Genomic DNA, 14,001 nt, shown 5'->3' with positions numbered 1-14,001 from the left:
TGCTCAATAAATGTTGGCAATTACCATCTGGGAAACACTCATGGGTTAGCAGTCCTGCCGAGCTCATAAAGACGGTCTGGACGAGCTCTTGCTGGCCGGGCACACTGCTGTTGGATAAGAGCACATTCCTCAGGGGGTGTGTGAGTTCTGCATTCCTTCAGTGACTGGGGAGAAAAGAGAGTTAATTCTTCCCCTGGCCTATCATTCCCATGGTGAATCGGCCTGCAACACAGGAGGTACTCTGATTGTACCTCCCCCACCCTCCAGGTAAAACAAGCCTTAGAAGCAGAATCAGGCCTTAAGATCACCTTTGCTTCAGGCCTCAGGTCGAGAGGAGGAGCTTCCGACAGGCGACCTGTGGGGACTGCATGCACCATCCCCATCAAAAGTACGAGCTCACCTTCTCCATCTGCTGTGTTTTCTTCCTTAAAAGCACTGTCTCTCATTGCAATGCCCACGTGGAAGTTACAACTCAGAATTCTTTACGGCCATTAGTAGGGAGAGTATCAATGGAAAGACTGCTAATGTTCTGGGTGGGTGGAGCTATATGGGCCATGAAAGACACGACTGGATTAAAAGAAAGTAAAACTCTTCCCTTCAAGAAATGTGAGAGACAGTTTACAAAATTCAGCCCTCTGCTCTCCACCACACCCCATGCAAGTGCTCTCAGTGAGAGCTGTTTCACGGAATGAAAATCAAACGAGCTCAAAGTAAAGACAAGACACACACAGGCATATCTGAAAGAGAACACATTTATTTACATCACTATTTCCTTGTTATAGCTCCTATTACTTTTAAATAATATGCATTTCCAGGAAAACAGGTAGTTTTAAATCAAGGTATTTAAACAAAGAAAATTTTCACAATATGATTTTTATTTACATAAATTTTCATCAGTCTTAAATGGTTTTTTCCAAACTGCACAACACAATGAAAAGCTCTTGTTTAGACAGTGTCTTTTTCAAAACCTCTCCTCTAGGAAATGATGCTGACAAGAGACCATGCGTGAGGCCCTCACAGAAGGGCCTTCACGGCACACCAGACACACACCCGCCCCACAAACGACCCCTCTGGCTGAGCTGAGCCTGTCTGACAGGTTGTGACGGCAGCAAAGATAGGTTTCAGACAACTGCATTGCTTCGATTAAACCTTTCTGCAGGTTTTCTGGGTCAGTCAGGCAATTGCTTGCAAGTTCCTGCGTCCATGTCCTGAGCACACAGTGAACTTAGGGGATGAACTCTGCGCAGTCTGGCCAATCGGACGGCCCCTCGGGGAGTCAGACCTCAGCGGGGCGGAGACCAGCGCACTGCGCTCTCCTCGTCCCCTCGCACTGGGGGCTTAAGTTTCCTCTGATGCTACACGTGCACATCATTGACTTTCCAAAGAATTTACTATTCATAAAATTACTTCCAACAATAACAACGGTCTGAAGGCCTTCCGCGTTGCACTGACAGATCTCAAATATTTATTAGTGAAGCTACACGAGCACAGATTTTCCTAATATTTTATGCATGAGTTCCTCTGAATACTTTGCATAACATCCATGAAAAAATAGACAAGATTAACGTTTACCACGGTCAGAGCTACGGTGGAGAATGACAGCCTCGCAGAGCTCTGGCCAGCCCTCCGCGAGGGCAGCGCGGCGTCAAGCGGCGGCGATGGAGGCGTCATCCGCGAGGCGACCCTGTGGCTATGAAGCGGGAAAATACAGTGAGTTTACAGAAAAACAGTGACCACGTAAGACGCATGAACTGAAAAGATTTTGAATTCTTGGGACTGTTCCCACACACAGTATAAACTTGTGTAAGTATCAAACAAAATAGATCTGCCTTTCATCTCAGCTTCTGTCTGCACGTGACCCTGGGGACAGCAGCTGTGTGGCTAGGTTCCCGCTGACCCCATGCGGACACCGCCAGGGACCGTGTACCTCCACCTGCTGAGTCCCCTAGTCCCCTTCTCTCTTAACCCAGCCTATCGCCAGGGGACTGTGAGAGGGAAGCCGTCACCATTCCTGCTTAGGTGAGGAAGTGTTATTCCCTCTCCTGCTCACGGCACTCCTGTGTCTCAAGCTCTCGTCGACAAGTCCCTTGGGGAGTCAGGGTCGCCTAATACCTGTCTGAGAAAACAAGTGATTCTCTGTGAACTCTAGGCTCCCTAACAAGGAACACTGACAAGCAGCAGATACGACAGACATTTTCTTCTCTAAAGCCATCGACTGAAAAAATGTAAAGCATCCCATTAGAAGAGTAAAGGCCAAGAATAAATAAAAGTATCATTGCTATCTTTCGGTGTAAAATTTCTCACAAGTTAGTAACACCCCAGAGTTGAGGAGCTTAAAAAAAATAAAATTCTTGCAAATAATTTTCTTATTATACAGATGTACGTTAGCAGACCTTGGTGGGGAGTGTGAGAGACAGTGTTTAATACCTGAATGAGAACAGTGTTACAACTTCGCCACCAAAGCCACCTGCTCTGCTTTAAGCAGAATGGTTCCCGCCGTGAGGAGGGAACTCCTGCTTTCAGTCTGCTTGCTGTGTGGTTGCACGCATGCGTGCATGTGTGTGGGCACGCACACAGGTACACTGGCATGCCTATATGCACGCATGCGTGCATGTGTGTGGGCACGCACACAGGTACACTGGCATGCCTATATGCACGCATGCAGGTATGTGTGTGGGCACGCATGCATGCACACTGGCATGCCTATATGCACGCATGCAGGTATGTGTGTGGGCACGCACACAGGTACACTGGCATGCCTATATGTACACGTGTGTGTAAATTAGGCCCCTGACATCGAGGCAGGAACAGATGACAGGAGGAACAGGTGCCTAGTCTTGCGTACTTCATGTAATGGTGAGTGCTGATGGGGAATGCTCAGTTTCAGAAACAGAATGGTGGACAACCTGGTTAAATCCCACCAAACACAGCTTTTCAAGCAGGGCAGCAAACAAGGACATCGTGCAATTAGAAAACTGAACTCTTCAAAGGAAGAACAGAACCAGCCTCGCTCCTGGCCAGCACTGTGCACAGAACTTCCTGTGACGATGGATGTGCTCTCCACCACGCTGTCCAACGCGCACCCACCAGTCCCTGCAGCTGCCGAGCACGGCACCGTGGCCAGTGCAACAGAGTAACTATTTTTAAATTAAATTTTAATTCGTTTAATTCAAGCCTCAGTAGGTGCACGTGGCTAGTGGCTACGGTACTGCAACAGCACAGCCCTGAGGTTTATTAAAGGTGTGACAGGACGTAAGACTCTAGCTGTGACTGTTCAGCGTGTAATCCTCACGCACTGCCCTTAGTGTGACAGGTGAAACAAGGCTAACGTCTCCCTAACAAGAGAGGAGCTGGTTCCGAGAAAGCCAGGCAGTTTTCTGGCAGCTGTCAAGTTACCAGAAGGTGGTACTCGTATTTTGAGGAAAGATCATAGCAGTTAGAAAAGGAAATGTTAATCATGTAAAAACGTATGAATGTTTATTTTTCTGGAACCTTCCCTTACGGATTTAAACACTGCCCAAGCTTCTTGGGGAAGAAAACCTGCAGCCGGAAGCAGCAGGAGCCAGGGCAGGGCAGGTGGGCTCAGCTGGGTGGGAGGGGGAGGGGGTTAGGGGGGGAGGGGGAGGGGTGGGGGGCTGATGGGGGAGGGATGATGGGGGCAGGGCGGGTGGACTCAGCTGCGGTGGGAGGGGGAGGGGGTTAGGGGGTGGAGGGCTGATGGGGGAGGGGTGGGGAGGCTGGGTGGGGGCAGGGGGTGGGGAGAGGGATGGGGGTGGGGAGATGGGCAGAGGGCAAGGAGAGGGATGGGGGTGGGACAGGGAGGGGGAGGGGAGAGGGAGGGACCAGGGGGATGGGGGAGGGACAGGGAGACAACAGCTGGAAGCAGCCCGAGCACTCAGCAGGACCAGGCCCCCCCCAACCCGCTGTGTCTCCCGCACATGACGTCGCCCATGTCTGGGCACTGACACACGTTCACACTGGTTAAGGCTGTGCTTCTGAGTCTAAAATAGCAAATTCCAGAAGCTCAAACACCTCAGAGGACAATCCCGCCCAGCTCCCCACCCAGTCCTGACCTCTCTCCTCTGCAGGGGCCAGTGAGGAAGTGATGGAAAATGACCTGACAATGTGATCAGGTGGAAATGTTTAAAAAGCCACTGTTGCCTGGGGACAGAGTGATCTCAAATCATGAGTTTGGCTTTTGTCTTTTTTTAAACAATTTAAAGTATGGAGTAGGACTGGGGCTTGGAAGGATTAATAAAATGATTTTTCTGTAGATGCATAAAATGTGTAAGTCTGGAAAGATGAAAGCTAGAACAATTATGAAGGACACACTAACAGAGACTAATGTATAATTCACCAAATCCCAGATTACATGAACAAGGCACAGCGCCCCAAACTGACAGACACGAAGAAGGAGACAGTAAGCAGTGTGACCTGCCATTCCCAGACGGGGCAGTCACTGAAAAGACAAGGAGGGCACAGGGTTCACGTGTCCCCATGGACGTCTGTCTGAGCCACAGAGGGAAGTCACACCTGACAGGAGGGACAGCCCTGATCTTCGGCCTCGTGAGCGGCGGATGCGCAGGTGAAGCTCGAGCCAAACGAATTTGCTCTCTCACTGGGAGCGCCTACACAGTCCCGCCCACACAGTCCCGCCCACACAGTCCCGCCTACGCAGTCCTGCCGGGGACCTGGGCAGGGGACCAGGGCGAAAGCATCCAGCACGAACCCGGAGGACGGCTTCCCACAGACGGTCATTTTCAAGAAAGACCCAATAGTACACAGTTAAGCTGAGAATTAGCCAAGTTCTTATACTGAGAAAGTCAATTCATTTTGATCAAGAATTAGTTACAAACCAACTCTAATTTAAAAACATACTTTACTAAAGCTAAAGATAAAAACATGTTTAAGGATACTACAAAGCATTTACCTAAGGGAATAAAAATCTTTGAAATTAGACTCTAAAAAAAATTAGTAACTCTATAGAAATGTATAGCAATATTGCCAAATTCATACAATAAAAGTCAAAACGATCCCTGTTACAGTCTCAAATTATTGTTTAGTGATGTTTACGTGAAAAAGCATCTTCTCCTGTTTGTTTCCAAGACAGTAGTTATCCCTTGCCACATCGCAGTTTACTTTTTGCGCTCTCACTGTATCGTGGATTTTTAGGTAATATATATCTAATTTTGTATCGTGGATTTTTTGCTATATCATGGGATTTTGCAGTCTATAGGTGTTTTTTATATTTATTTAAATTATTTTTGTGGCAAAATAAGCATTTTCTAGGCTAAAAAATTGAAAAAAATAAAAAATATTAATTAAAACCTATTAAAATAATAACAAAATAAAATACACAGCGTACAGCAGATGAGCAGCTCAAGACCCGCACGTACGGAGGCTGCGCCACCTGAGGAAGGGCTGCCCCTTCCTGTAGTGTGCTTCCCGGCTGGGCAGTGCCTCCATCTCCTCACCACCTTCATCGTCATCAGTGCTGCACAGCTAATTCATCATCCTCTTCACACGCAAGTTGTAGTCTAGTCACTGGTGAGTACCCATATAGAGTTTTATATGTTAAAATGACGTAGGTTTTAAGAGTGTAAAAGGCATTTAGGAGCATAGGAAGTGTTTATACGAGTGTGGGAAAGGTTAATAACAGCGTGAGAGAGGTTTATGAGGATGTGAGGAGGGTTTATAAAGCCTTAAAATACATATAAATAATAAAATAAATGTAAGGTCGCCCCTTCACGATGTCTGCCCATCGCGGGGGGTTCTGGAACCTGACCCCTGCGATGGACGAGGGACCCCTGTTCACGCAGAAGGTGGGTGGGGCCCGGGCCTCACCTTCACGAAGATGCTGGCGGGCAGGAAGCGCCTGAGCAGCTGGCTGGTGGAGCTCGGGAACCGCAGCAGGCTGATGCTGAGAGACGGCAGCCGCTGGTACCCGGCCATGAGAGGGTAGAAATTGTAAAGCATCTCCTGCTCGGAGCCAGGCAGGATACGCAGCCGGATCTAAATCATAAACAGTTTGAGATGGTCAAATACACGAACTTGCAATAGCTACGCTGTCACTCCTAGATTACTGACAAATAACTGGACACCCAAATCTTTCTGGTGAAATATTCTCCCTCTCCTCCATTTTCTACAGATTCCGAAATGTAGGGCCGAATTACTAAGAGGCTAGGACCACGCAGATAACACACGTATGAAAAATACATGTGTTATTTGTGTTCTACCAAGATCTAAAAGGCACTGATATAGTTTGCATCTGTAGACTAGGGAAATGTAACAGTCACAAAATGTTACAGGATAGTTTATAGAAAAGTATCTTTGTAAGCATTATGTCAACACAGGACAAAATGGTTTTGTTTCATTTTAGGGATTTCACCTTCTTGGTAAGTTCAGGGAGAAAAAGATGTTTGAAAAATTTTAACAATACTTTAGTAAGGAATGCAGACTGCTAAGATTTTGGTATCTTACATTATCAAATTACTTGTAAGTTAATATGTGAAAAAGATCAAGACACTCAAGAAAAGCTTACTCTTCTGCAAATGAGTGCACAGAGGTACATGATGTGTCCAAAACAGTAACTGCATGGAGTACAACATATCAGAGCTAATATTAATATTATACTTAATGTATAAGTTTAAATATGTAGATGAACTTAGCATATACTTCATATGCAGTTCTATTTTGCATCTAACAGCAGACATAGCACTGAGCACACGCACAGCACAGATGGCTGGTCAGGGTACGTGCTTCTGGGTGTTATAACAGGTTTGCTTCTCTGATTATGCTCTCATTAATATAAGTATTTACTGACTATAAAACTGCTGAAAAATTTCACTGATAGTTCAGAAGAGATGTAAGCCTCAATTATATGCCACACACACACACACACACATACACTAGTAATAAAAGGGAAATCTAAGGTTTTCGGGAATTCTATTATATAGTCCAAGGATTTGTGAACTCTTGTTTTATAAGGAGAAGAACCTGCCTATACACGGGTGATCTCAGTGTGAAGAGGTTTGCCCATTTACTCCACCTCTCTCACAAGTTGTACTTAATCTACAAAAGTGACAAACTTCACTACTAACAAAACAACAGGGACCAAGAGTCAGCCTTCTCGATCCATTTGCATAGCTCTCCATTTCCCGGCCACACTTCTGTGTCCACAACGGCACCCCAATGAGACGTGAGCTCTACCTGTTTCAGCCCAGAGAACATGAAGGCATCACTGGGCTCCACGGCAATCTCCACGTCTTGAACTAAACTGGTCTTGTTCTGTAGGTGGTACCTGACAGGCAGCGACTCTCGGACACGTCCAAATGACGGCAGGTCTGCAGAGAAAGAGGACCCGTGCTCCTGGTTAAAGAGACTAGCTCAAATGAGTCCTTCTGTAAATGAGTCTCATTCTATTAGACATGGGCTTACTTTAACGCACTGCACTCTTGCTAACAACAGCCACGGACTATGATAAAACAGGCTGAAACGAATAAAAGTCTCCTTGTAAATCTTACTGACTTACCAAGAGTGCTGGCTATCAAGAGCTGAATTACATTTTAGGAATAATTTCTAAATTCTATGCATGGTTTCCCTAAGTATCAACCAAGGTTCTAAAAGGAATGCTAGACTTGATGTGCCACTTGATGGGCGCGCATGTCATTAACAATAGAGTATTCTTGCCCAGAACTGGAAGCTGAATCGGACCACACCTCCAGATCTAACTACTAACTTATAGGGACAGAAAAACACTTCAAAATAATACAATCAGCAAAATCCAGACAGTAGCAAGCTCTACAGGACAAATGGCTCCATCCCCTCTGTGGATGAACATCAAGGATGGGGCGGGGGATTGGGCAGTGGAGGAGGCCAAGGAGGCGATGGCCACGAGCGGGGGAGAGGTGGTCTGCCTGCCCACCGATGTCAGAACATCAGCTGCACCGCAGAGGCCTGAGGACAAACTAAGGAACATTCCGAGTCGACTGGGGGAATCTCAATACTGGAATTCGATGATATTAAGACAATTTTGCCTATTTTAAAAGTCATGATAATGGTATTATAATTATATTTAGAAAAATAACCAGATATTAAAGATACACACTGAAATACTTAGAGATGAAATTATATCTGGACTTGCTTCGAATCAATGGGGCAGGAGGAGTGTGCAGGGGATCACAACAGCTCACAGTCTACTTTTGTAAATGTCGGGCTTTTTTTATAATAAAAAGGTTTTCAAAGTCTTAAAAGCTAAAACAAAGATTCTTCTTAGGTTCCTTCTATCAAGTGAAATCTGAATGCTGGGACCTGCGTTCACGTGCAGAGGAACGTTTTCCACGATCACGTGCGGCAGCGTGATGGCCGTGCTGATGACGGGGACGTCTCCCCGGGCGGAGGTCCTGCGGGGGAAAAGGGCACCTTTGATGTAGATGTTTTATGTGAGGCGTTAATAAACCAAAAACAGGGACCTGCACGTTCACCACCGAGTGTAAAGGAAATACACACCATCCACTTTCTAAAACTTCTTTAATTCAAGTGGCTGTGAAAGAAGAGCTTTCAGGACCCGTTTTGTTTTGAGCAGTTCCAGTCAACACAGGGTTTGGGAGACATGCTCTCCACGCAGGCAGTGGCGCAGTGATTTCCACTGTGACACCAGCACTTGGGCACACTGAGGACAGTGTCCGGGGGAGCCCCAAACCCCTTCCAGGTGCACCTGTACCTAGACTACAAGGACACAGGGGGAACTGAGGGGCTAAAAACATTTTACCAATAAAAGTAGTGACGTTCCAACATTACTGAGATAGAGTAACCATGTGAAAGTGTCACAGGCTTTCCCTGCACCAGTTAGGGGACCACAGGGCAGCCCTCTAACTGCCACAGGCACCCTCTGGAAGGGTCGGTGTTGAGAGGCAATATTAAATCTTAGCCAAATCCTACCCAAGACCACTCTTTCCCAGTTATTTAGGTCTTCTTTTAATGTCGTAAAGTTTTATCATCTTCGCCATGAAGGCACTGTAAATCTTCTGTTAGAGATATCACTACCTGTCCAGTAATTTTGTTACATACATGATTTCAAAAGTACATTGCCTACAGGTTTATTTCTAATATATAGAAATCCAACTGATCTGATGTTATACCCAGCAACCTTGCTGAAACTCTTATAATTCTAATAATTTGTTGATTCCCTTTGGTATTCTATGTAGACAGTACTATTAACTGCAAACAAGGGCAGTTTCTCTTAAAGTTTTTAATGTTCCTACCATCAAAATAAGTTTGGCTAACCTTTCATCAGAACATAAGTCACAAATCGGGACTAAACACAAATGAAAGTTTAATTATCCTCTTTATCTCTGTGTATCTGACAAATGGTCAGTGGTAGCACGTGACTAGTCTCCTGTCCAGGGCTGAGAGAGGCTCTCGCCTATTAAACGGCAATGACAAATAATAATAATAATAATAAAGGCATTAGAATAGCACAGACAGTGAAAAAAAGAGAGTGCTGATGTAAGTAAGTTTACCTCTTCCAGGAGATCACATAGTGCCCAGTGGCCACTCCACCTTCAACGTTCCCGAGAGCCGGGCACCGAAGACAGAAGCACTCGCTGGCGCTCTCCCCGGTCTGTAAGACAGCTGCAGGCAAGAACGTTTACAACCCTTGTGCGTGGGTCTGTAAGACAGCTGCAGGCAAGAACGTTTACAACCCTTGTGCGTGGGTCTGTAAGACAGCTGCAGGCAAGAACGTTTACAACCCTTGTGCGCTGTGCGTCTCCCACAGGGGTTGGCATCCGGGTAATACGAGAAAAGAATACCTTATTAGACCTCACTTACAGAGACTGGGACTCGACAGCTCAGAGATGTTAGACTTCTTCAAGGTCACAGGGTCCCTACCCAGTGTATTTCCTAAGCTAGCAAGATTCCGTTATAAAAAATGAGCGAGGCATCTGCATGTCTGTGACTCATTCCTATAGGAACTAATGAAAGGGAGAAGTCTGGAGTTAAAATAATACTCTTTGGTGAATATTTTTATTTCTCCAAATTATATCATGTCTCCAAAGGAAACATTCCACAACAGGGAATAAGCAGGTAATTTTAGTTACTCCTCATGGTACTCAGAATGTCATTCCAGAACGCTCTTGACTTCTCTGGGTGAACGCACACTGCTGCATCTCCGAAATGGAAACACGGCATGCGCTGCCTCCTTACTGCCGAGCGCGGCACTCACCTCTGGGGCAAGGACTGCTCCTCTCGCCAACTTCAGAGTAAATCCCCTGATCACCACGGACGCGCCTCTAAACCAAGCCCCTCCTGCCCTTCTGCTCATCAGTCTGCAATGTCACACCTTCCTGTGCCAGCTGGCAGCACCTTCTACCTAATGGCAACTTCCGCAGGTCTATGAGCAAAACCTGATAACACCAGCCAGGTCCCTGAACACCAAGTAACTGCTTTTATGGTTCTCCAGTGAAGAAGGCTGTGATAAATGCATGGTTATGACTGTGGGTAGGCACCAGAAACGAGAAGGAAAGAAGCTGGGTCAATCTTTACTTGAATTAACTACTCTTAATTTTTTGTGTGTGTGTGACAGAGACGGAGATGAACAGATAGGGAGAGACAGACAGGAACAGAGACAGATGAGAAGCATCCATTCTTCACTGCAGCACCTTAGTTGTTCATTCATTGCTTTCTCATATGTGTCTTGACCAGGGGGCTACAGCAGACCGAGTGACCCCTTGCTCAAGCCAGTGACCCCACACCCAAGCTGGTGAGCCTTGCTCAAACCAGATGAGATCATGCTCAAGCTGGTGACCTCGGGGTTTTGAACCTAGGTCTTCCGTGTCCCAGTTGATGCTCTATCCACAGCGCCACCGCCTGGTCAGGCTACTTTTAAGTAATTTTTAAGGACTAGGAAATGACATCATAGCCCAGCAAGTAAAACCCACATCAACTCAAGCCTCTTAGAACAGCTTGTTTAAAAACCTGGGGCGTTCATATTAAATTCCCCCTAAGTTCTCCCAAATTCTAAGAAGTTCATCAAAATGATCACTAACTTTCCTAACGATTAACATTAGGGTCAAATTTATGACCTAGGAAAGTTGTGACTTTTAATGTGTCAAACACGAATTTTACAGTGCACCAGTGCTGGTGTTCTCGGAGGTGGCAGACAGGATAATGCCACCCCCACAAAAGATATCCACCATCTGGTTCCCAGAACCTTCGAATGTTACCTCACATGGCAAAGAGGACTTCACAGATGTGATGAAGACGAAGATCTTAAAATAGGGAGATTATCCTGGATTATCTGGATGGGCCCAATACGATCACAAGAGTTATAGAAAGAAAAGGGGAGGCGAGAAGGAGCCTGAGGAGCAGCTGGGACCCCGGAAGCAGAGGTCACAGAGGGCGGGCCGGAAGCAGAGGTCACAGAGGGCAGACCAGAAGCAGAGGCCACAGAGGGTGGACCAGAAGCAGAGGTCACAGAGGGCGGACCAGAAGCAGAGGTCACAGAGGGAGGGCCGGAAGCAGAGGTCACAGAGGGAGGGCCGGAAGCAGAGGTCACAGAGGGCGGGCCGGAAGCAGAGGTCACAGAGGGAGGGCTGAGGACGCCGCCCTGCTGGCAGGAGGGTGGAGGAGGGGGCCGGGAGCCAGGAACCGAGGTGGCCCAGAGCCGAACAGGCTAAGGCAGGCTTTCCCTGGCCGGCAGAATTCAGCCCTGCCCACACCCTGATTTAGGACTTCCCCTCGCGATAGTTTTAAGATAATAAAAAGGTTTTATTCATTTGATAAACGCTGATTAACGACTGAGGCTGGTGATCCAGAGGAGGGAGTCCTGGCACCGGCTTGCAGGGGGCCGTGTGGCAGGGAAGCCTGTCGATGAGGGCACAGTGACGACGGGACGGGAAGTGTAACTCCGGTGCGGGTGTCCCAGAAGCCACGGAGAGGAGAGGGGAGAGCGCTCAGCCCTGCTTGGGAGGGTCGGGAGGACCAAGCTTCCCTAAGAGCAGACAAGAGTCCCATAGGCTGAAAAGGGACAATGGATGGAAACTGCGTGCCGCGGCTGAAGCCTGGGACGGGCAGAGGGGAGCAACGACACCAGTGGAGGCCCAGGCGAGCCGGTCTCCTCGGAAAGCTCTGGCACATCACGGAGGTTTGTAAAAGCAGAAACAACAAGTTCCAAATGGTTTTCTGAGGATCAGACTCTGGACGCATTACAGAAGGTAGACTAAGGGGAGAACCGGAGGGAGGCGGTGAGGCCAGAAGCTATGAGGAAGGTGGCGAGAATGGAGGGAAGCTGGACTGGGGAGACGTGGGGGAGGGAGCTGCCGCGCTGAGAGAAACGAGAGCCGGACCCACCGCTCCGCAGGCCGGCTGGCACAGACCAGCGTGAACTCCCCACGGCATCTCGTCAGCGTGACAGCGAAACTACACTGAAAAAAAACACTACTCAAGGACCTGCTGTATTATTTCATTTTCAAGGACACTTTTCAAAAAGATTATTTCCTTATAGCAGTAAAAATCTGATATTTTAAGGTATACTTAAACTGTAAATGATGCTAATTCCACTTTTTTTTTTTTTTTTTTTACAGAGACAGAGAGAGGGATAGATAGGGACAGACAGGAACGGAGAGAGATGAGAAGCATCAATCATCAGTTTTTCATTGCGACACCTTAGTTGTTCATTGATTGCTTTCTCATATGTGCCTTGACCGTGGGGCTACAGCAGACCGAGTAACCCCTTGCTCGAGCCAGCGACCTTGGGTCCAAGCTGGTGAGCTTTGCTCAAACCAGATGAGCCCGCGCTCAAGCTGGCGACCTCGGGGTCTCGAACCTGGGTCCTCTGCATCCCAGTCCGACGCTCTATCCACTGCGCCACCGCCTGGTCAAGTGATGCTAATTCCACCTTAATGCTAATGTATTTACTTTTGTGAGCATAATTCTCAAGTTCCATCCCTTCCAAAAAGCTAACTCTGTGGTAACCTACCCACATGCCTACATGCACGTACATGTGCGCACACGCGCACACACACACAATGCAAGCACAAAACTGTCTACTGCAGATTACGTGGGATGGCCCACACTCTCACCTTTGTCCAGCTGGGACTCCAGCTGATCCACGGACGTCATGGAAGGGGCAAGCTGTAGCTCACTGGAGACGACAGTGAGGGCCCAGGGCGAGGCACTCAGGAGCTCCGTCATCAGCAGAAAGGGGATGTCGGCGTAGACCCTTTCCAGGTGCTCAAACTGTCACAAACAAAGACAGAAGGTCTGGACCTGTGGTGGCGCAGTGGATAAAGTGTCGACCTGGAAATGCTGAGGTCGCCGGTTCAAAACCCTGGGCTTGCCTGGTCAAGGCACATATGGGAGTTGATGCTTCCAGCTCCTCCCCCCTTCTCTCTCTCTGTCTCTCCCTCTCCTCTCTAAAAAAAAAAAAAATGAATAAATAAAAAAACAAAGACAGAAGGTCTGTCAGAAACTACACAAATCCCCTTTATTTTTTCTGTTAATTTCTTTCTTTCCTTTCTTTTCCTTTCCTTCCTTCCTTCCCTCCTTCCCTCTATCTCTCCCTTCCTCCCTCCCTCCCTTCTTTTCTCTCTCTTTCTATTATTGATTTCAGAGAGAGAGAGGAAAGAAGAGAGAAAGACAGAAATATTGATCTGTTCCTGTATGTGCCCTAGCCGGGGATCGATCACACAATCTTTCCATTTCAGGACAATGCTCTATAACAGCTGACCTACTCGGCCAGGGCTTTTTCTGTCCATTTCTGTATCCTACGTGATTTCCAATATGCATCACAGGGTCATACCTTCGTAGAAACAAATTTAACTGCGACATCAAATGGAAATACGGTTTCTATTGTTACAGTTTCATCCTGCAGGAAAATGTAAGAGGTACATAAAATGGTTTTCTAAATCATACAATACGTAATGTTTTAAAAACAGAAGGCATACAAAATAATCTAAATAATCCCAATTTATATAATGAGAACCTAGAATTTTTCCCATA

The 14,001-nt window shown here is 47.1% G+C and overlaps 1 protein-coding gene across 1 annotated transcript in view; it reads right to left on the bottom strand.

The window, feature by feature from the left end:
• Positions 1–922: 922 nt before the first annotated feature.
• Positions 923–14,001, bottom strand: part of TRAPPC11 (trafficking protein particle complex subunit 11) — a 42,258-nt gene continuing 29,179 nt past the window's right edge. Inside the window, exons 24-30 of the mRNA XM_066235342.1 lie at positions 13,802–13,867; positions 13,083–13,239; positions 9,522–9,633; positions 8,311–8,402; positions 7,210–7,343; positions 5,845–6,012; positions 923–1,690 (exon numbers count right to left, since the gene is read on the bottom strand). Of these exons, the coding sequence (XP_066091439.1) occupies positions 1,646–1,690; positions 5,845–6,012; positions 7,210–7,343; positions 8,311–8,402; positions 9,522–9,633; positions 13,083–13,239; positions 13,802–13,867 (774 nt within the window). The 3' untranslated portion in view covers positions 923–1,645. The remainder of the gene's footprint in view (positions 1,691–5,844; positions 6,013–7,209; positions 7,344–8,310; positions 8,403–9,521; positions 9,634–13,082; positions 13,240–13,801; positions 13,868–14,001) is intronic.

This window comes from Saccopteryx bilineata, chromosome 6 (assembly GCF_036850765.1).
Source record: "Saccopteryx bilineata isolate mSacBil1 chromosome 6, mSacBil1_pri_phased_curated, whole genome shotgun sequence".
Lineage (NCBI taxonomy): Eukaryota > Metazoa > Chordata > Mammalia > Chiroptera > Emballonuridae > Saccopteryx > Saccopteryx bilineata.
Note: the sequence above shows the minus strand (reverse complement) of the source record. Positions and strands in the feature narration are given on the sequence as shown.